Here is a 23,323-nt window from a genome sequence, read left to right as displayed (position 1 = left end):
TTTCCAGCTATTATCAGTTAAAATAAAATGTTTTAAGAACCATCAATTCATACAAAATATTAATATCTTCTGAGGTCTTTTCCCCCAGGCAACTTATTTTTCAATGCTTGGGAAACTTTTATGGGTTCAAAGTCATTATACTTTATGTATCCCACAGACTTACCTGTCTTGGGTTGTTCATTAAAATTTTAACATAGAATTAGTAAAAATTCAGAACTTGGAAACAGGCAGACTTTAAGTCTGCTGCCCCAAAGGTAACAGATTGCTTAGGGACTGTGAGTCTCTTCTAAGATAAGTTAAAGAGTTAGCCGGTCCCAGGTAGTTTTTCCAAAAGGCTGGATCTCATTTTCAGCTGGTATTCCTTCTCTCCATAACTTGTTGGATGTCACCTTTCATAAAGTACTTTTTATTCTTGTCAACCCTAAATCAGTGCAGCCTGTCTAATTTCTTGTTCATGTCTTTTAAAAACCTCTTAGCTGTTTCCACACCTTGGCAAGTTATTATGAATTAGACAAGAGCAGATTTTCACATTATAATGATTTTGAAGAATCTTTACTAAAACAAGCATGTGTACCTTTTAAGGGTTAAGCATCATTTAAATATCTTAATTATTAATATTTGCAGGTGACATGGGAATGATTAAAAATTTGGAGCTCCAGGGCATATTATTAATATAGCAATGTTCTAAAATTCTAATCAGAACAGGGACGTCCCTGCAAAGAATGATAGCTGCCCATGAACTTCACATCCTACCTACAAGAGTACAGATGGAAAAAATTATGTGGAGTCTTAAATTTTAGTTAACATAGTTAACTTTATTTAATATTTTCCACGATGAATAGCGTGCTACCTGAAACAGTTAGAGGTCTTAACTGCAAAACACAAAAACCAAATTTGGCTTATTTAATTAAAAATAATAGCAAATTGTATGTAATGGAAAGGGTAGATATAGAATCTATGGGCAGTCTAGAGAAGGAAACTTGGAGACTAGGTAAGAGCCAAGGGGAGCTGACAGCAGAAAAATCAGCTGAGGTCTTGGCTGGTTAGTACCTATTTAGTCCTTTGATGCCTCCCCTGTCCTCCTGCTGTTGAGACAGATTTCTGAATATGTACCTTTGCATCATTTCTCCCACCAAAACTCACACAATAGAGCTTTCTCCTAAACGGGAAATAGGTTTGGAGGCAGAACGAGCCAAATATGTTCACATTTTCCCTACATAGCTCATCATATCTTTTGACCGTGATTTTCATGAACTCTATAAATCCATCTCAACTATTCAAATTTATGAGGAATTAAAATAGAGCCCTTTTGTTAAACAGTTTAGTTGCCCTCAAAATGTATGATTAGTTAAGGAAACCCTATGGGGTTTATTACTTCCTGTCTATATATTATGACAAACATTCTGTAATGACCCAAGAATTAGAACAACTTGCTTACTGAGTAGAAATCTGATAAGCACAATGCTTATATTATATACCAAAAAAGATAATATGAAATGTGTGAGTACTCGAGGAAGATGTTTTTTTCTAGTAGGAAATTTCAAGTTTGATTTCCTTTACTAATTAGCGACAGAAGATATAAATAGATAATATAAAATAAGAATCATAATCTTCTAATTTTTGAAGTCAATCAGAGACACATACTTAACCTAGCAAACATCTGGCTGGAAATTCTAAAATTTACTTAAGCGTCAGGATGTGTTTCTGTATCTGGAATGTTAGCGAAGTTTGGAAACATGTGGACATTTAGCTGGGGTTTTCTTTGATCTTCATCATTAGGCAGTCAGAGCCTCTCCCATAAGCTCAGATGCTGACAATCTCATTGTATTCTGTGCCATGATTCCTCCCTACTGAGGGCCTGCTCTCAGTGGCACAAGGCATAGTCTCCTGGCAAGGAGATAGAGGCTGCAGGTAGAAATGGATAATCTGAAAACCAGATAATGTCATGGCTAATCACAAATTGATGATGGTGCTTTTGTTGCCAGGCTGGAGCAGTACTGCTGGAATAATGGCTAGGAGTCAGGAATCAAAAGGGGTGCTTTCTTTTACAGACCACATTAATGGATAAACGTTGTGCTGTTATATTTGTCCATTGTACTTTCTGGCGAGGTAAAAAGGGAGATTATTTTTCACTGAGTAAAATTATGTGGGTCTGGTATTTCTCTTTGCAAAATAATTTATTTCTGGCTGCACAGTATTAATTTTCAGGCTGTGAAACCTGGCTTTGATTCCAAACAGATCTTTGGGAAAGAGGGAACTTTAATAGAGAAAATAACTCCGTGAGGAAGTATATTATTTCTTGGAAGGATCCTGCTATCCATACAAGTGGTTTCTTCCAGCTTTCACATCCAGGAAAATTGTATCCATATATAATTATGAGGACCAAAGGTGGATGGAGGCTTTTCTGCTTCCCTCATCCTTCACCTTGCAATGTCACTGTATTGACCGTAATGAAATAAAGCATAGAAAAGTGTGCTGTAAACTAGAGAGTGCTCTAAAATTGTTTATTAATAGCCACAATAGCCACAGTCATGAGAACAGCCACCAGCAGCTGCACATTTATTAAAAGCCAGGCACTGTGTTAAGTACTGGAAGTTTTTATCTCATGACAGGCTGACATCCACATCATAAGCTCTAAGTAAAGTTCTCTTGTTATACTCATTTTTACCAATAAGGAAACTGAGTTAAAGTAACTTACTCAAGGCTATAGGTGAGTAGTTTGTGAAGCATAGGTGAATGGTTGTTAATCCAGAGCTGTCTGACTGCAATCCTGTGCTCTTAATTAGTGTGTTAAGTGCTTCTATATGCATATAATGCTAGAGCCCCAAAATATGACAGTTCACCTTTGAAGGTTTCAAGGTAGAAGATAAACTGCTTGAAAACCTCAATACTGTGTGGAGTAAGTGTACACACTTTATCTCATTATCATCAGTTGCTTTGAAAAGACATGTGAGAAAGCTAATTGTGTGACTCTTTATCACATCTTTTTTTTCTTTCCTGGTTCAGCCACTTACTATCTTTGTGACCTTGGGCCAGTTACCTAACTTCACTGTACCTCGGTTTGCTCATCCCTAAAATGGGCATAATAATAGTACCTAAGTCATGGTGTTGTTTTGATGGTCAGAACAGTAAAAAGTATATAATGTATTTATAGTAGTTATACAGTACTTTATACCTCTGTTCATATCACTATTTATATGTGTATTTCCTCACATTGCTGACAACATCCTACACAGGAATGTGGGACTGTGTGCTTTCCACTGATTATGGGACATCAGATTTTAGGCTCTAGAAGAATAGATGTGATCTTTGATGTATAGAACAATAATGCAAGTAAACACAGAACCTCTGAACTATGATCACTTATAAATATTTCAGTATTATTAGCAGTTTAGGCAATAGTTTGGCAACTGCTAAGAAAGTTTGAATGCTACAATCATGTCATAAGTTTCTAAAGTTCTCCATGATATTTATGGTAGTAGTGATGTCATCTGGAGGAAAGCCAATTACACAAAAGATACCGTTTTATTAAATCTATTCCAGGCAGTCATGTTTGAGAATACGACAAGGGACTCATCTTTTGATAAGGTTAGATAAGTGTTTGCCAAAGTGCATTTATTTCATCCCACTCTAGTTTATTTTTGGCAGTGTTGAGTCTTCTTTGCTACGTGTGGGCTTTCTTTAGTTACAGTGAGCTGGGGGCTACTCTTTGTTGCGGTGCGCGGGCTTCTCATTGCGGTGGCTTCTCTTGTTGCCGAGCACGGGCTCTAGGCACACGGGCTTCAGTAGTTGTGGCTCGTGGGCTCTAGAGCGCAGGCTCAGTAGTTGTGGCGCATGGGCTTTGTTGCTCCGCGGCATGTGGGATCTTCCCGGACCAGGGCTCGAACCCGTGCCCCCTGCATTGGCAGGCAGATTCTTAACCACTGCACCACCCAAGAAGCCCCCCACTCTAGTCTCGAGGAATGCTATTGAATGAAAATATTTTATGAGCAAATAAATTTTGAACACTGCCTGTTAAACCCTCCTCTTGGCAGTTAATAATGCACATAAGTACACTGAGGGCTCCTGAAAATCATGTAGTTTCACACTCACCTGCACATACACACATTTTTCCTTTTTTTAAATCAAATATATTTGATCACAGAATTTTTTTTTTTTTTTCGGTACGCGGGCCTCTCACTGTTGTGGCCTCTCCCATTGCGGAGCACAGGCTCCGGATGCGCAGGCTCAGTGGCCATGGCTCACGGGCCGAGCCGCTCCGCGGCATGTGGGATCTTCCCAGACCAGGGCACGAACCTGTGTCCCCTGCATCGGCAGGTGGACTCTCAACCACTGCGCCACCAGGGAAGCCCCAGAATTCTTTTTTGACAAAATCCTCCAAATGTTCTGTGGAACTGGTGTTCCATTGACCACATCTTGGGAATTATTGAGTTAGACCATATTTCTGGATCTCAACTCAGTGGGTGTATTTTGTCATGAAAAGCCCTTGACACCCCAGATTCCATCAGCTGTAAGCCTCTAATTTGATGTTGAATACTGCAGGAGAATGAATCAGGAGGCTCAAGCTGTTACATCAAATCCTTTTGACTTGGGGCTAGTTGCCAAAACTTTCTGGACTTTATTTCCTCATCTCTTCATCACATGATCAGATAATCTGTAAGGGTGTTCTATCTTTAAAAGTTGTTATTGAAAATAATTAAAATTTAAATAATGCTATACAGTTCTCAAAATACTTTTCTATGCCTCCTCTAGAATGGCCTGGAAACCTTTTGGGAAGCTGGCAGCAAAGCCCAGCACCTACCTAATAGTGCAGATTATTTTGGAAGTTTGCAGAGCAGTGTTTCGCCTTCTATAGATACTGTGTGTGGCTTCTTGGGCATTTGGCCAGCAATGTCTACAGTTCCAGCACTGCAGCCTGTCTTAGCATTGAAGGGATACTTCTTCGTAGTCCACCTTCTCAGAGAACAGAAGAGAAGCTGCTGGTATGACTTGAAGTTGGTTGGGTCATCATGCCATAGAGTGCCTGCTGAAAGAGAATTTCCATAGCTGAGAAGTACTTGCTCACTGAGAGTAGTGGAAAGGCTAAATCCAGTTGGACATGCAGCCATCTGAGACATGGTGGCTTTCTTTGGAGGCATATCAAAGTGTCCAGGGAAGTATTTGGTAAGCTGGACTTCACTTATGAGCTAAATTAAAGGATTACAGTCTTAAAACCAGGGAAAAAAAATAAATGTCTACAGTAAAGAGCATTTAATGCAGAGTGAGAACCACTGAACAAACACAGGACACTGCCCCCCAGCGATGATGCCACTGAGAGGTAGCAGATTGTGGTGCTTGAGGACATGGGTTTGGGGGTCAGATACATTTGACATTTAAATTCTGGCTTTGTCATGCACTGTCTTGTGACTCTGGGCAATTTTATTTAATTTTTGTTTTATTTTCTTTAACCTGTCTGAGCCTACTGTCATCACCTGTATAGAAAAGCTGTTTATGCCACAACCAAATAAAGTTATTGTACAGATAACTTTAAATGATGGGCATAATGCACTGTACAAACTTCATGGTAGGCACTGAAAAAGGATAGGAATGATTTATAGCTTCAAACATAACCTTAAAGAACTGTTGCCTCAACGCCAAAGGCTGTCTCATTCTCTGTTTCCTCATGGTGTTGGGAGACAGCTACTCCTGTGTGCATCAGTAGAACTTTCTGGGATGATGGAAATGTTCTTTGTGCTGCCAGTATGGTAGCCACTAACCGCATGTGGCTCTTAAGCGCTTGACATGTGGCTAGTGTGACTGAGGAACTGAATGTTTGTTTTATTTAATTTAAATATAAAGTTTAAATTTAGAGAGCCACATGTGGCTAGTGGCTACTGTTTTGGACAGCACAGTTACAGATTATAACAAACCACATTGGTATGAAATTTATAACTGCTAAAGTTTCTTTCTCTAAAGTACTTTTTCATGTCACAGATTCTGCAGTTTAAAATTTGGTTGTGATCCCTTTAAGAAAAAAAAACACAAGGTATTCTCTTCTGGTGAATGTCATCAGCCACATTACTTAAAATCCTCCTATGCAAGGAGCTGATTCAGACTTTCACACTGTGGAAGAGAAAATATTCAGTGTAACTCCCCGAGATTGTATTGAATTTCACTGAAATGATGGTGTGCTTATGACCAAGTATTTGATCACCTTAATCAATGTCCCATAAAAATAAAAAAAATCACGTTCTTTGTTTATATGGTACAAAATTGTAAATCCACCTATGGAGGCAAGCTTTTTGATTGTATCCCTATTTATTTTTTGTCTGTTCTGTCAGATTTGAAAAGATTCCTCATAACTTTACGCTTGTTTTACTGAAACTTTGCTATTGATATTTCATTATAGTTTTAGTGTATAAATCTTATATCCTCTTAATGAATTGTAATTTTCAACCTTAAGTAAATATGCTTTTTTGGACTCAGGTATTGCTTTTTGTGCCTGAATTCCATTCTATTTGATACTGATTATTACTACTTCAGCTTTATATCATTTATGTTTTCCCTGGTTTTTCTTTGTCCTGTTTTCTACTCTTTATATCATTTCATTTTGATGGTTTTCTTATAGACAGAATAGAGCTAAATTTTCTTATTTTAATAAGATCTACAAATGATTTTTTGTTTGATTAAAAGCTAAGCATGTTTGTGTTTATTGAGATTTCAGTATATTTGGTTTATTCCCATCATTTTACTTTATGTATAAAAGTCATTATATTTTGTAGTTTTCCTTTTTTCCCCTTTGCTATCATTTTTGGCTTAATCACTTACATTTCACCCCTCTGCTTCCACTGCCCTTCTTCGTTAATTAAGAAATTCTATATTCTTTAAACTAATGATTACCGTTGTATGGAAACATCTGTTCCTCTCTTACAACAGTTCTGTGGCATAGAAATTAAAAAATACCTATTCCTGGGGCTTCCCTGGTGGCGCAGTGGTTGAGAGTCCACCTGCCGATGCAGGAGACACGGGTTCGTGCCCTGGTCCGGGAAGATCCCACATGCCGCGGAGCGGCTGGGCCCGTGAGCCATGGCCGCTGAGCCTGTGCGTCCGGAGCCTGTGCTCCGCAATGGGAGAGGCCACAACAGTGAGAGGCCCGCGTACCGCAAAAAAACCACAAAAAACAAACAAACAACAAAAAAAAAACCCTATTCCTCTCATTCCTAGACATTTTACTTGTTCACATCTCCCAGTCCCAAGTTGAGATCTTAGGAATAATTTATTTCCAAGTCCTCATTATGGCAAGTACCTCTCCTATTCCCCAATTCCAGACATTATTATTGTAGACTACTGTCTTACCATATAGCTCTTTTGTTTCAAGAATCCTTTCTCAAAAATTATAAATTAATAACCTGTAAATGTTGTTTCACTGTATTTTAACTCTCTATACTACAAATGGGAAGACTAATGCTAGGCTAGTCCATCTTCTTTGTAGATAGCCTGTTCTTTCTTCCTAGAGATGGAAAGATTTTTTTTTTCCTTTTAGTCTTAAGGTTCAGATATTCAGAGATTTCGTGAGGCTTTTTTTAATATAACTTTTTTTCCCATTATTCTTGTCTAGGACTCTATGAGCAATTTATTTTTTAAATTTTTATTGGAGTATAGTTGCTTTACAGTGTTAGTTTCTGCTGTACGACAAAGTGAATCAGCTGTACGTATACATATATTCCCTCTTATTTGGATTTCCTTCCCATTTAGGTCACCACAGATCATTGAATAGAGTTCCCTGTGCTATACAGTAAGTTCTCATTAGTTATCTATTTTATATATAGTAGTGTGTATATGTCAATCCAATTCCAAATTCATCCCACCCCCTCTTCCCCCTGGTATCCATATGTCCATTCTCTATGTCTGTGTCTCTATTTCTGCTTTGCAAATAAGTTAATTTGTATCCTTTTTCTAGATTCCACAAATAAGGGATATTATACAATATTTGTCTTTCTCTTTCTGACTTACTTTACCCTGTGACCAAAAGATGTAAAGCTACTTTTCACTTAAGCTTAGGAATTCTTTTTTTCCTATTATTTCTTTATTTTCTACTGTTTTTTTTTAAATCTTTTTTTGGAATTCATATTATTTACATTCTTGTCTTCAATCTCTGTCTTCCAAGTCTCATCTTTTACTTATTATATTAATTTCTTAGACATTTTGCTCTGTGCTGTAAGCTATTTCTTCTGTCTGATCTTCTAGACAACTAATTTAGCTTGAGACAGTGACCGCTTGTTTTTCTGTTCTTCGGTTGAGTCTGAATATTGAAAGGGTTTACTTTCTTGAACCAAAAAAAGACTTTAGTCTTTTAATATGTGTTTGTCTCTTCATGAAGCAAATTCCCTTAATATCTATACCAGTCAAGCTACCTGGGTTTCTCCAGCGGTTACAAACTTGCAGGCTGTGTAAGATATAGTCCTTTTTTATTTTACTGAGCTGCAATTGTAGTACTGTAACCTTCCTGCTGAGAGGTCACAGGGACATATTTTGCTCTTGAGCCTCTCCTGGTCCTGATGTACAAGGAACAGGTATAGGCTCCAACCAGAGAGCCAGGAATGATTCACTTTACCAGTGTAGACCACCACGCATGCTGGACCACCCCTGCCAGCAGGGTCTGGGGACTCTCTGCTGTTCTTCATGTGGCTAGTCCCAGAGGAAGGGCCTCCCCCTTTGCAAGTCAAATGGATCTAATGATAGATGCTACCTGTGTCCCTTTACAAGGCCTTATGACCTATGGTCTTTTTTGCTCTTCAGCATTTCCCTAAAACTCCCAAATAGTTAAAACCCCATTAAATGGATCACATGGCATTTGCTCTCTTCTCAGGAGAAATCCCAGCCCCGCCCTGGCTGGCTAAATGTTATACTGGAAGTTCTATGTCAGGGCAGAATCATAGAGAAGGGCTTTGGTTTTCCAGTCATATACTGCGACATGTTTCCTGGGAAAGCTGTGATTTATGACGTTTGGTTGACTCAGTGCATGTATATAGCTGCCTACATGGCTCAGGAGGAGTTGATTTAGGCAGAAATTTCAGAAAGAAAACAGTACAGGGCTTCCCTGGTGGCGCAGCGGTTGAAAGTCCGCCTGCCGATGCAGGGGACGTGGGTTCGTGCCCCAGTCTGGGAAGATCCCACATGCCGCGGAGCAGCTAAGCCACGGCCGCTGAGCCTGCGCGTCTGGAGCCTGTGCTCCGCAACGGAGAGGCCACAATAGTGGGAAGCCCGCGTACCACAAAAAAAAAAAAAAAAGAAAGAAAACAGTACATTGCATCCATATTATTACATAAAGACTCTGTCATCAAACTGTGCCTAATATTTTATTCACTGCTGCTTTAATCCAGTCTTGTGACCTCATTGTATTTGGTGCAAGGGATGTATAAGATCTGTTCAAACACTGGTTTCCATTGATTCTGTTTCTGAGTTCATTGATAATGGATAAATGTTTGTGAGCCCATATTACTTTTCCCTGAAATTATTCAGGCTTACTTAATTATACTATAGGTTTTTCTTAGCTACCATAAAATTTGGTACTTTGTTGATTTGACTTGCATATTATCCATCTTCTGTGTTAATCATTTATGTCTGTGGTTCCCTTATTAACTCATGACAACATATTTTTGTCTTTTTAACTTTCTTTTTCAGAAGTGACAATATCTTTCTGCTTAAATAATCTTACTAGTTTATAATCTTAAGCAATTTTTGTCATCCTTAAAGTAAGTTAATTGGCTTTGCTCTTGGGAGAGTGCACTTTAAGTTCATAGGCCATGAGTTTTAGGACCACATCTCTGATGGCCCTCATCCTTATGAAACGTGACATCAAAGATAGCAATTTTGTTTGCATCACTGGCCAGTACCTAATTATCTTTCCTGCCTCTTCATTCTTCAAGTGCTCTTTGATGTCAGCAGTAGCCTTGTGCTTTGAAGGACTGTATGTAGAGGGTGGTGAAAGGGGTCCTTATTTGCTGAGTCCACATTCCACTGAAATATTAAATAACGGTATTATGTTAGAAACAAAATGCAATGCAACTGTGGTAATTAAAATAGTTACTCATCTATTTGCAGAAGCAAAGTCTTTAATGTTTCTCTCAGTGTAAGAGAGAGAATTTGTCCCTAACATAATCTGGCTAGATGGAGACTCGTCTTTGGGAGAAATCAGAAACAAAGCAAGACCAGGCTTGCTCATTGGGAATTAGGAGATTGTACATTGGATGGGAGGAGGCATTTGTGGAGTGGTGACAATATTCATTTAAATGCTAAAGGACTTTGATCTGTTAGGAGAAGGCAAAGCTACCAAAAGCTGAGAGTGTGGATGTTCACTCTCGGGGTCTCATGAATGCCATCGTGCATGGTGCAGTGCTTTGGTATGAAGTGGATGGCCAAGTCCAATGTCAGCTTCACTTTTTTTTTAAAATTAATTTTAATTGGAGTATCGTTGCTTTACAGTGTTGTGTTAGTTTCTACTGTATAACAAAATGAATCAGCTATACGTATACCTATATCCCCTCTTTTTTGGATTTCCTTCCCATTTAGGTCACCACAGTGTATTAAGTAGAGTTCCCTGTGCTATACAGTAGGTTCTCATTAGTTGTCTATTTTATACATAGTATCAGTAATGTATATGTGTCAACCCCAATCTCCCAATTCCTCCCATTCCCCTCTCCTTTCCCCCTTGGTATCCATACATTTCTTTTTACCAGCTCTTTGATTCTCCACATATAACTTAATGTCTGATTTTTAGTTTTTTCATGTGTAAAAATGACAAAAATACTTTGTTAGCGCATCAAAATAAAGTGAGATAGTTTATAGAAAGGGTCATTATAAAGTGCCTGCCACAGAGTTAATTTTCTTCTCTTGATTGTCAATAAGTAGGGACAATGAGTCAGGGAAACAATGAGATACCATTTTTCACTCATTAAATTAATAAAAATTAAACCGTTTGCTTCTACTCAGTGTTGGAAGGAGTGTGAGGAAATAATAGTGTAAATTGGTACCACCTATTCAGAGAGCAATTCCGTAATATTTTTCAAACTGGCTACTTGACCCAGCAATTCCAGACCTCGGAACTGACCTTACAGAAAATCTGCCAAGCTATGCAGTGAAGAAGACCCATGCAGCACTGTGTGCACTTGTGCTCAGTTGTAAACAGCATAAATATCCATCCCAAAGCAGGTGAGCAGTGTGGAAGGGGGATGTTTCAGTGCCCTCAGTGGTGACTCTGTATATGAAAAAGACTCAAAGTTTATTTGTTTTGGTGTTAAAAATTCAGGTTTGCTTTTTTAAGTATACTTTCAAAACCCTGGTGATTCTGGGAGCTTTTTTTTTTTTTTGCGGTACACGGGCCTCTCACTGATGTGGCCTCTCCCATTGCGGAGCACAGGCTCCGGACGCGCAGGCTCAGCGGCCGTGGCTCACGGGCCCAGCCACTTCGCGGCATGTGGGATCTTCCCGGACCGGGGCACGAACCCGTGTCCCCTGCATCGGCAGGCAGACTCTCAACCACTGCGCCACCAGGGAAGCCCCGGGAGCTTTTTAAAAATATTTTTTAATTGTGTAAAATACATGTAATGCGAAACTTACCATCTTAACCATTTTTAAGTGTACGGTTCAGTGACATTAAATACGTGCACATTGTTGTGCTACCATCACCACCATCCATCCACAGAACTTTTTTGTCTTACAAAACTGAAACTGAACCCATTAAACACTTAACTCCCCATCTACCCTCCAGCCTCTGACAAGCACCATTCTACTTTCTGTCTCTATGAATGTGACTACTGTAGACATTTCATAAAAGTGGAATCATTCCGTATTTTTCCTTTTGTCGCTGGTTTGCTTTACTCAGAATAATGTCCTTAAGGTTCACCCGTGTTGTAGCATGTGTCAGAATTTCCTTCCTTTTTAAGACTGAATAGTATTCCATTGTATGTATTTCGTTTATTCATTAATCAGTCAATGGACACATGGGTTGTGTTCACCTCTTGACTATTGTGAATAATGGTGCTGTGTACATGGTTGTCCATATATCTCTTCAGATCCCTGCTTTCAGTTCTTTAGCGTATATTCCTTGAGCTTTCAAATTCAGCGTATAAATATCACTCATCTACTAATAAGTCTAGCAGATTTTAGTAGTCACTTTAAGAGGTCTTTAAATAGTATTTGGTCCCATTTTCATATGTAGCTAATGAAACACCTCCCTACCTTTTAAACTGCTTTAATATATTAAGTACACCTAATATCTCCCTTAAGTACTTCAGTTGTGCAACTTAAAAACCTTTGTAAGTACTCAAGTTACTCTCATAAACCTAATTAAAATCTAAATGTCTAAGTACACAAACTTACAAATTTATAAAAATCTGAAGTTCACTTAAATGATCCCGTTGTGTGTATAAGCATAGTCACATTTTAACATAAAAATCACAACTCTAAATAAGTTACATAATTATTTATTTTAAACTGTGGTTACAAGGCAATCTAATGGAATGGGCAAGATGCTATTAAACATTACAGGTACATAATTTTTGCACAAGTTCCTAAAAGCAAAAATATTAAATTAATGGCTTTGATTCTCTTAAACATTTCTGTACTTAATTCTAAAATTTCCTGAGGGTGACAGATGTTTTTCCATCATGGAAGATAATCGCTATCTTATTTCACTTTACTTAACTCTGAATATTTAGACCCAGAATGAATTCTGGACCAGCAGACATTTAGGCAAATTTTATTGAGACTAAGGAAACTATAATTAGAGTGGTTGCCTTCTCTGCATGCTCCAGTTATATCTGTGATCAGATATTTCGGCTGGCAGACTGACTAGATAGATTCTCAATTAGAACCATAATGGAATGCACTAAACCTTATTTGTAATTGCTATGTCAAAAACTCCATTACTCAAAGGAGGCTGTCATATGGCCAGGATCATTAGACTTAGATCATACACATTCCATAGTTCTTCATTGTACTCACTCATGTCTGCAGCTCCCACACAAGACGATCACTTGATTGCATGTTGTATTTCTTTGGTTCCTGAGAATGGAAAGAATGGAAATGCCTTCTTGCTTAAGTCCAAAGACTGTGCAGCTTGATGGGAAATCTCACATATTTTCATACACCTTCTGGGATCAGGCAATTATTTGTGTACTAAAGTGGGGATGAATGGAATTTTGGATATCTTTATGGCATTATTTGACTGCACAACTCCCGGGGATGTCATTTACATTACAGTAGTTGCGGGTAGCTTTCCTAAATTATGGAGTGTACATCTGTGCAGTTGTGAACCTTAACTGCGTTCTGCGGACAGTTAAATAAATACTACTACAGCCACATGGACAGCTGATGTATTGCTATCACTGTGGCTAATTTCCCGCCTCATGTGGGGCTTCTTGGGGACACCTAGTCTATTGATCTTACTGCTTTCTCCCACTTCTTAATCTGTAAGTCCATTCCTTTTTTCACTTCCCAGCTCATCCAGCTTAGATTCCATAGTCTATAATTTCAAAATATGTCTACCAACACCTTACACCCCCTTGCCATTCTGAATTTTTTTCTTCTCTGACAGACAAAACCCTAATCCTAGATGAATGCTTATCTCTGAGCGAGCTTCTCAGCTGCCTAGAGCTGTTGGAAAAAGTCACAAAACAGACAGATGGGTCCCATTATAAGTTCATCTTATTCTTCCACCATAGAGAGGTGCTGTTGTCACCTGGGAATCTGCTGGATTCTCAGGTCAGCTCCCTCTCTTGGTATCTGCAGTGTCCATCTCAGTTAGCCTCCGAGATCTGACACCCCAGCTAACCTCTGCCAAAGACCTACTGTCCCACCTCCTGTTTTACAAAGAAAAGAGAAGGTATCTGAGAGGACATTGCTCATTTTCCTCTACTATATAAAAATGCCTACATCTCTGTGCAGCCTGCCATTCCTCCCTTGGGTTACAAGAACAGTGCTTTTCTTCTCCTGTCTAAGGATAACTCCACACAAATTCTGGTTTCATGCTCAGCCTGACTCCTTAGGGGTCTTATACTAGAAATTGTTATTCTCTATGGTAATCAGAAACCCTCCCTTTCAACTAGGTCATTCCCATTGACTTTTAGTAATCCTCGTCTCTTGCACAAAACAAAACAAAAAGAATAAATAAGCAAAAAAATAAATGAATAAATAAAAAATTTCTCCCTCAATCCCAAATCCCCAGCAGACCTGTTTTTGTCTTTACCTTCTGGAAACCTCTGCAAAGGTTGCCTGGTTGTCCATATGACAATAATGCTCATCTTTGGTTCGCTATCACTGTTTAGCATCTCTAGTTATATTAAGAGGACTTGTGAAATATAGCAAAATTCCCAACTATATTCGATTGTATTTATTTAAAGTAAAATGGTAACATAGGCTATAATAATAAAGATAGAAACTAGAAAATATTAGCATGGATGTGGAGGAATTGGAATTCTCACTCATTATTGGTAGGAATATAAAACCATGAAGTCATTTTGGAAAACAGTTTGACAGTTTCTTTAAAAGTTAAACATGTGCTCACTGTACGGCCCAGCAAAAGGCCACTGGTTGGTTATCAGATGTGGTATATCCATATAGTGGAATATTATTCAGCAGTAAAAAGGATTGAAGTACTGACCCATGCCATAGCATGGATGATCCTCAAGAACGTTACGCTAACCAAAAGAAGCCAGACAAGAAAGATCACATATCATATGATTCCATTTCTATGAAATTGTCCAGAAAAGGCAGATTTATAGTGACAGAAAGATTAGTGGTTGATGGGGGCTGGGAATGAGCACAAGGAATCTTTTTGGGGTGATGCAAATGTCCTAAAGTTGGATTGTGGTGATGGTTGCACAATTCAATAAAATTTATGAAAAATCATTGAATTGTACATTTAAAACAGATGAATATAGATGTATAAGTTATACCTTAATGAATTTAAGTTTTTGATGAGTTTGCTAATTGTACCAATTGCTTAATGTGAATAAAAGTGAAATTATATAAAGCCAATTAATATGCTGTATTGCAGTTAGATATTTGAAAATCAAAATAGCAATATTTGTGTTTCACAGGATAATTTTTAACAAAATTTTCTTGGTCATATAGTAATGAGGAAAATATCAGTTTCCAACCCACTGGTTCCAGCATACCAAGTGTTAAGCAGTTCACTCCTTTTATCCTTTGTTAACACACTGCAAGTATGTCCTTACCTATGAATGGTTAGCATGGTGTACAATAATATTTTACCTGAAGTGAAAACTTGATGAGTGTATGGCCAATCATAACATTTAATTAAGGTCTCTTAGTACTCTTTGACCATAATTAAAATGCTAGTAATGTCTGGGACAGAATGTTTTTAAATCTGATCAGGAAATTTAAATCTCTTTTCAGTATCTAATATTTGTTCACATTTTACATGTGAGTAATTCTGGAATAAATAGGTTACATTGTAAGTTTAAATTTTAAGGTAATCACTTGCCAACCAGAAAGCAAAGTGTAACCATGTAAGAAAATAGATTCTGAAGCACAGTCTTAACGAAGGGAAATACAGGCAGAAGAAATAAGGAATGGTAAACTCTGTTCCTGGGAAGGGGAGTCTGGGGTTGGCTTAATTAGGGCCTTTAACATGCAAGGTCGTTTGCAGGGACAAACAGCTATCCTTGTCAAGATAGTCCTCTTCTCCAAGAAGATCAGACTAAGAGGACATAATTTTAAGAAGGTGCTGTAGTTAGAAGGAAGGCATTTCCTGACAAACTGGTTTACTTAAGAATGAGATTATGAGAGAGGCTATGCAGGCTTCTCTCTGGGAATCCTAAAAGGGTACAGAATGTGAACGTAGGTATATATGCATGAATCTATGGAAAAAAAAAAAACAGAAAAAGAGACTTGGTGAAAAGTAGGCTTTTCCCTACTTGTTCAGAACGTGATACAATTTATCGTAAGTCTAATATTTATTTAAAATGGCAAAATAACGTGTTGCCTGAAGGACAATAGAGTGGGTTTGAAAAATTTATGACCTGGCAACTTGTGGTATGGGAAGCATGCTTCATTACAAGGTTGACATATCTACATGTATAATACAAAGATTGTCTTCTTCAAAAACGTGATTTGCAGCCAGCACACCTGTTCTTGTGTAATGGATTAAAATGAGCTATTTTTGTTGAAGTTCAGTTGCAGAGTAACAGAATGTTAAGCCAGCTTGCTAAAAAAGTTACCTATTTTAGATTTTTTCCCTTTATATTGAACTTTTAAAATGTTCTTGTATCTGACAAAGCCTCATTCTTCATTAAGAAACAAATTTTATGTGGCTCTGAGGTGTATTTTTGTCATACTGTAGCATTTAGATGATATCTAAGTTGTTCTTGTTTAGCATTTTGAATGTTAAATTATATCCAAGTTTGATATTTCCCAGTAACAGTTTTTCATAAAAATCTTACCAACATTATTGACTGTTCTTCCATGGAATGTAACATTGTTTTGTTCTTACAAAAATCTGAAATAAACTTGTCCTGGCTTTCCCCTTCAAATGGAATTATGTCATTCGCATTAAGGCTTATCAGGAAATCCTGACTATCCTCTTACATTCCCAAGAGTTAATAAACTGTATGCGTACAAATCTCTGTAAATGGGGGAAAAACTTTTTCACATATTTCTGTTGTAATTTTATAACAAATGTTAATCATTTAATTGGTCAGTCTTCGGGAAACTGACCTTTCTCTGATTTTCTGTGTCTTTCAAAACACAAGCAACAAATTAAAAATCCATTAATAATTCAGTTCTGCTTAAAATAATATACATATACTGATCATCTTAAAGAGTCATTTAAGTAAATTATAGCAGGAAGAGAGAGATATAATAGAAATGCGCAGCTTTCAAGTTGCTTGTAGTCTGGATCAGTCCTTCTTAAACTTTAAGGTGTGTATGGATCTCCTAAATATCTTGTTAAATGCATATTCTAAGTCAGTGTGTCTGGTATGAGGCCTCAGTCTGCATTTCTAACCAGCTCCTGAGTGATGCATATGTTGCTGGTCCATGAACCACTTTGTGACCCAAGGGTCATAATAGCTGTCCTTAATATTCATAGAAGAGTCTGCATGTAGATCATAAGTGACACACATTTGCTAACGTTTTTATCATCATCATAACCGAGCTGGACAATTGTACAATCATCTTCTAGAGAATAGAGATCATATAATATTAACTTGGAAAGAATCCATGACCATGGGCCTTATTAGTACTGTGTTCCAAGCTGAGCTACACATAGAACTAAACAGACTGACAAGGAAACAGAAATCAATTGTTAGAACTAAATGATTATAGACATTCTGGACTGCCCAAATATAGATGTGATATGGAAGGGTATATCTTCATTGGTTCTGTTTTGATTTTCTGAACTCTTGACCACCTAGTGAAAGAAGAAATTTTTCTAGGTAAAGAGGAGCCATTAAAGCAGGTGCCATCAGGGCACAGGTGGCGCACACCAGTGAGTGAAGAGGGCTGGGTGGCTGTGGCGGTGCTGTCATAGAGGGGACACACTTCACTCCACTACTGCCATGCAACATGTCAGGCCTAGCATGGCCAGAACTTCCAACTTTTTAAGAAAAGCCAGAAATATAAATTTCATGTGAAATTTCCCCATTTAAAAATGTTGGCTACTCATTTAAATTCTTTTAAAACATCAGGCGGCCAAGAAAACACATCTGTGTCCCAGACACAACCCTTGAGCCATCTATTTACAGTGTCTAGGGTAGAATACATTGAATTCTTGTAATGCACTTCTCAATATTGAAAAATTAAGAATTTTCAAAATCAAACACATTGGCCTTTTGTTGTGCGATGTTTTCATCAGAAGAGTCTCTGTTTTATGTATTTGGAGGTCCTGGTGTAAGATTGGTGTGTGATCATAAAACCTGTCTTTCTGTCTTCTTTCACATTCCAGATTACAGGACAGGCCCATGTTTCACTCAGGTCAACAACCAGATGTGCCAAGGGCAGCTGACAGGCATTGTCTGCACAAAGACTCTGTGCTGTGCCACCATTGGACGGGCCTGGGGCCACCCCTGTGAGATGTGTCCCGCCCAGCCTCAGCCCTGCCGGCGGGGCTTCATCCCCAACATCCGCACTGGAGCTTGCCAAGGTGAGTTAGCCTTCAGCCTGTGTGCACAGAGTCACCCATGTGTCTGGGCTCCTTTCAGTGCTCTGGGAGAATCTGGCACTGTGGATGGGAACCTTTAACCCAATAGTGTTTCCAAGAGGAGCCCCATCAGCAAGCCTGACTAGAGATGGCTTACCTTCTAGCCACCTAATAAATATTTTTCAATTGACCAAAAAGGAGAAGAGACATATGAAAAGTATGAAAAACTGGGGAAAAATTTTAAAATACAATTAAAAATATTCAATACCGTCAGAGGATAAGCCATTCCATGTCTTCATCCAGATGGTGCTACACACTCCCTGCTACAGTCCCTCAAACTTTGCATATGTAAATACCCAGGTGACACATTTTTTCTGTCTTTCCAATCTCATTCAACATATAAGAACCTGAACCCAGGTGACAGGGAGAAGTGAGCCGTCCGGTATTGTTATTAATAGTGTCTTCAGAGACAAAGTGTTAACTCCATCCATGACTGTAGTTATTTCTGAGCTTATAACCAGTTGGTTACAATCTTGTCTCCAGGCAATCTTCCTAACCACATATCAGGGCTAGATTGGGGCCCTGAGGATGCTACAACCATAAACTTTAAACCAAATAGCTGGAAATTGTTAAATACTTAACTGGATAATTACTTTTCAGCCACCATGATTCTTAGCCTTTTTTGGCAACTTCTCTGACATCATATGGATTAAACACGTTTTTAGAGCTTGGAACAGAGTGCCATAATGAGCTTTCAAATGGTAGTAGGATCACAGGAAACTGGAAAGTACTTTTGTATTATTCACAGAAATGATGTTACTCATACTTATGAGAGTTAGGTTTATTTGTTCTAATTAAATCATGTACAAAGTTAGATGTGAAATCTTTCAAACTGATGTTAGTAACCAGTGTCAGAGGTAGAGAGGTTACCTATCCAGCCCATGTAAATGGTATATTGCAGAATACCAGGCCAGTGCCCTAAAACCCAAATGAAAATTGTAGTGTGGGGAGCCTGTATATAACCTCAATCCATTGAATAATAAAATCTGAGTGCTCTGTGTAATTTGGTAAGTGTATCTCCAATAGTGGCCTCCAAAGATTTGTGTTAGTTTTGTAGTTTTATAAAAGGTAGTTTAAAAAATGATCTGTATCTAAACTCTTTTCAAATCAAAACTACCGGGATACCCAAGAGATGACCATATAACCCAGCAGATTCACAACTTTATGTTTACTTGCATGTAAAAGCCTTGTCAGCTGTGGACTTAGAATGGTTTTGTGAGTATTTTGTCTCTTGGATTAATACCAACCACAACAAATATGAAGTTTGGGTTAAATGTCATTTTTAATCTGTTGTTTACTATGGATAATAACATTCTAAATCATTGATATGATTATCGGTATGATTCTATAGAGTTCCTGATAAAGCAAGTTTTTTCTATAAAAGATACACTATACTATATAGTATATAGTATTTACCATACTACATAGAATTCCTAGGTTAGGTATAGATTACTGTATAATTTATGTAATTTAATGGATTACTATTAAAGATAAAATGCTGTATAGATCTACTAGATTAATACTGACTAGATTTACCAGAGTAATAATTTTTGTTTATTCTCTAGCACTTATCACCTTCTAACGCACTTGCTTATGGTCTTTATTGCTTTTACTGTCCCCCAGATAGAATGTAAGCTCCATTTGGGCAGAAATCTGTTTTATTCATTAATGTCTCTGAGGCATTCTAACATGCAGTAGATACTCAGTAAATATCTTTTGAATTAATAAATGGAATTGATATTAAAATACTTCCAAAAACCACTGTTTCGTAGAAATAGTCCAGGTTGAGAAAAGCCCTCAATTTCAACCAAAACATCGCAAATTATTGACTCTCCTCATCTTCTATATTTGTACTTAGGCTTCTTTACCTTGATATTTTGTCAGAGAGGCCTAGTTTTTCTGAACACAATTACAAAAAGCGTGTGATCTGATCTCAAACTTCCTGAATGTCCTTCAGGATTGAGCAATGTCTGAAGGCTTATTTGTTTGAATTTGTTTATGTAGTAGAGATAAGTTTTGGGCTCCATTTGCCCAAGAGTATAATGGATTAATACAGCTACAGGAGCAAAATGAAATTTGCCACATTGTTAAAAGGTCTGGAAAAGTTGAAAAAGTTCTGCTTTATTTCAAAATCATGGCATCGTCAGAAAGTTCTCAATTAAACACTAATCCTCAGTTCAGGCTATTTTAAGACTCCATCTTACTGTGATTTCATTTTTTCCTTTAAATTCCTAGACTGTTTCCCAAATACTCTGCCAAATTAATTTGGAAGATAATAGGGTGTAAAAATATAAGATAATAAAACATGGTACACACATGTCAGACTTTTTTTTAATAATAGTGATCTTTTTTATAGTGTAACTGAAAGTTTTTGTGGAGTTAAAAATAAATTTCAGCTGTGTAGATGATAGCCAGTTTAATATTGGTTTTAAAACATGGTTTATATTAGCCAAGGGAGGACATTTCTGAAGTTCTAAATATAAAATTATCCTGTAGCTGATGCAATTAGTGAATTACTTTATCTATGGCTTAGGAGGGGATGAAATAAGGTCTTGTAGTAAACCAAATAAATGTGGAAAATGAGGGCCAACAGAAAATTAAGATGACACTTTAAAAAAACTAAGCTGTGGGACTTCCCTGGTGGCGCAGTGGTTGAGAGTCCGACTGCCGATGCAGGGGACGCGGGTTCGTGCTCCGGTCCGGGAAGATCCCACATGCCGCGGAGCAGCTAGGCCCGTGAGCCATGGCCGCTGAGCCTGCGCGTCCGGAGCCTGTGCTCTGCAACGGGAGAGGCCACAACAGTGAGAGGGCCGCGTACCGCAAAAAAACAAACAACAAGAACTAAGCTGTGAGGAAACCAGTAAATTTTTTTACTTTTCACTGTTGCTGTCATGACTTTCTGTACTCAAATAAGCAGTGTCAGAAGAGTATACCTTCCTAGGGTACTATGAGGTCAATCATAATGATTCTTGACTTCTTTCATATATAGAGCATTTCAGTTCTAGCCCTTATGCCTAAGTCTAATCTACATTTAGTCTTGTACATTCTTCATTTTATTAAACATTGAAGGACTAAAGTTGGCTCACATAAGCCTTAAAATTTAAGCTAGCATAAAAATGAGTGAATTAAAGGTAATAAAAGTGGCATTAAGCTCTTTTCCAAGAATATCCACAAACTTTATATGTCATAAACTGTCACGTGCATATGTTGTATTATTTTTTTACAAATAGGTTCTTCTTTTTAAATCTTTACTATCTTACACATTCACTCTAATTAGAAGGGTATTTTATTTAAGAATAGTACTTGACTTTGGGTCTTTTAGATTTTTAAATATATTAAAATTTGTATAATTATTAATTTATGTTGCTTGATTTTTAGAAATTAGGCTTTTAAACTACTCCAGATGTTTCAAAACTGGAAGTACGGCAGAAGAAATTTGCTTATTTAAATCCATCTTTTGCTTTATTATAGACAATAGTAATAGACTGATGCTGGGCCTCTGCTCCATTCCAAGCAGTGTGAGAGGCATGGAAATTGTGACATACGTGACAGAGTCAGGACCTAGCTAGGACACAAGACAGGGACTTAAATAAAGAGCAGTATAGACCCTGAGTCAGTCCCTGCAAAACAAGTATTCGTGCCTGTTGTTGTCAAATGGGATTAGTATTCAGAAATATTTAATCCTTCAATCAGACTGCACATGAATCATGTAGAGAAGTTGAATCTTATCTGAAACCAGGCAGGCATGGCTAGTTCCTCAGGTGTATCCTGAGAGGAAGATGCTGTCAGTAGAATGTTATTTGCAGGCCTTCTGTATAGCACAAAATGAAAAGGAGATTTGGTTCATCTGATTAGTATAAATAATTAAACACAAATTTATCTTGGCTGTCTGCATTGACCAAGTTAACCAGATCGTTGCAAAGTTTAACTGTAGTTCACACTATGTGAACACAAGCCGTTCCTAAACAATCCAAAAAATTTACCTAAAACATAGTCGATTATAGAAACTCGTATTGAAAATAGCAGGATACTGCCCTTCTTCTAACTCAACAAAAACTAACAAGAAAAGGAATAATAGAGAACAAGCCCTTCTAAAATAAAACTCTGCAACCCCCAGTTCAGAGCAGTGATGGACACATGGCGGTTGTTGGGAAGTCATGGGGACAGGGAGAATCTTCTATGTGTTTGCCATGAGCATTAGCATCCTGAAAGGCTGTTGAGTGGATGTGGACGGTCTCTTGGAGAGGAGGAGTATATCCCATAAGAGAGGGATTCTACTGCAGGCCCTCGGAGTAACTGAAGGCATATGGAAAGAGAGTCTTTGGTGGCAAGCCATTTCTAATATCCTCTAGCCAGCCTTCCAACCCAGAGATGCCCCTTTAGGTAAAGGAGGGGGAAGGAAAAGAGGATATGGGAGCCACTAGTGAGCAGCTTGCAGAGTCTGTATCTGAAAGGGCAGAAGGTGGGAGCTACACCACTACCTGAAAGTTTAAAATTAATACCCAGGAGGAAAAGAAAGTGGCGAGAGTTTGGTAAGAAGCTGCATGAGTCTCTACAGAAGTTCTCAAATCAACCTGTTTCTTCTTGGCTTTCTCCACTTTTGCTTCAGCAGGAAATGCCCCATTTAAAGGTGAGTACTAAAGAGAAAAGGCTTACATATAAAAGCTGAAAAAAGAGAGAAATAACATAAGGAAAAGGCAGAGGAACATGCTTCATGGAAGAATTACCTAAATAAACACAAAGTTCATATACTCTTTTATCTCAAGGAGGTGAAAAATAATATGGTTCTTCTCTTAACAGGTGCTCAAAGAAGCACTGTTAAGAGTTCAGAAAAGACAATCAGAGATAGTGCATTGGTAGCACTCAAGAAACTGAAGAAGGATTTGAAACTTTACCTAATGAAAGGCAAATGTTACACATATACATACAAACATACGTAAGACTGAAAAAATTCAATGACAAAGGTTAACCTTGAGGAAATCACAAATCAGAATGTCTGAGGACAATAAATAATGATTGTAAAGAAGCAGAAAGGTAGTGAAGTCAGCAGAAAGGTTGTAGAGAAAGCTGAAGAAAGGAACTGAAAAAAAGCATAAAGATAATATAGAAACATTTTCTAAA

At 37.8% G+C, this 23,323-nt stretch overlaps 1 protein-coding gene across 1 annotated transcript in view; it reads left to right on the top strand.

The window, feature by feature from the left end:
- The window catches only part of FBN2 (fibrillin 2), a 231,632-nt gene that overhangs the window by 45,137 nt on the left and 163,172 nt on the right, over positions 1-23,323 (top strand). Inside the window, exon 6 of the mRNA XM_022588708.3 lies at positions 17,948-18,145. Coding sequence (XP_022444416.1) covers positions 17,948-18,145 — 198 coding nt within the window. The remainder of the gene's footprint in view (positions 1-17,947; positions 18,146-23,323) is intronic.

Source organism: Delphinapterus leucas, chromosome 3, assembly GCF_059928025.1.
Source record: "Delphinapterus leucas isolate spDelLeu-1000000601 "Yukka" chromosome 3, BTC_Dleu_Yukka2, whole genome shotgun sequence".
NCBI classification, from domain to species: domain Eukaryota; kingdom Metazoa; phylum Chordata; class Mammalia; order Artiodactyla; family Monodontidae; genus Delphinapterus; species Delphinapterus leucas.
The sequence above is the reverse complement of the archived record's forward strand: the minus strand, read 5'-3'. Positions and strand labels throughout refer to the sequence as shown.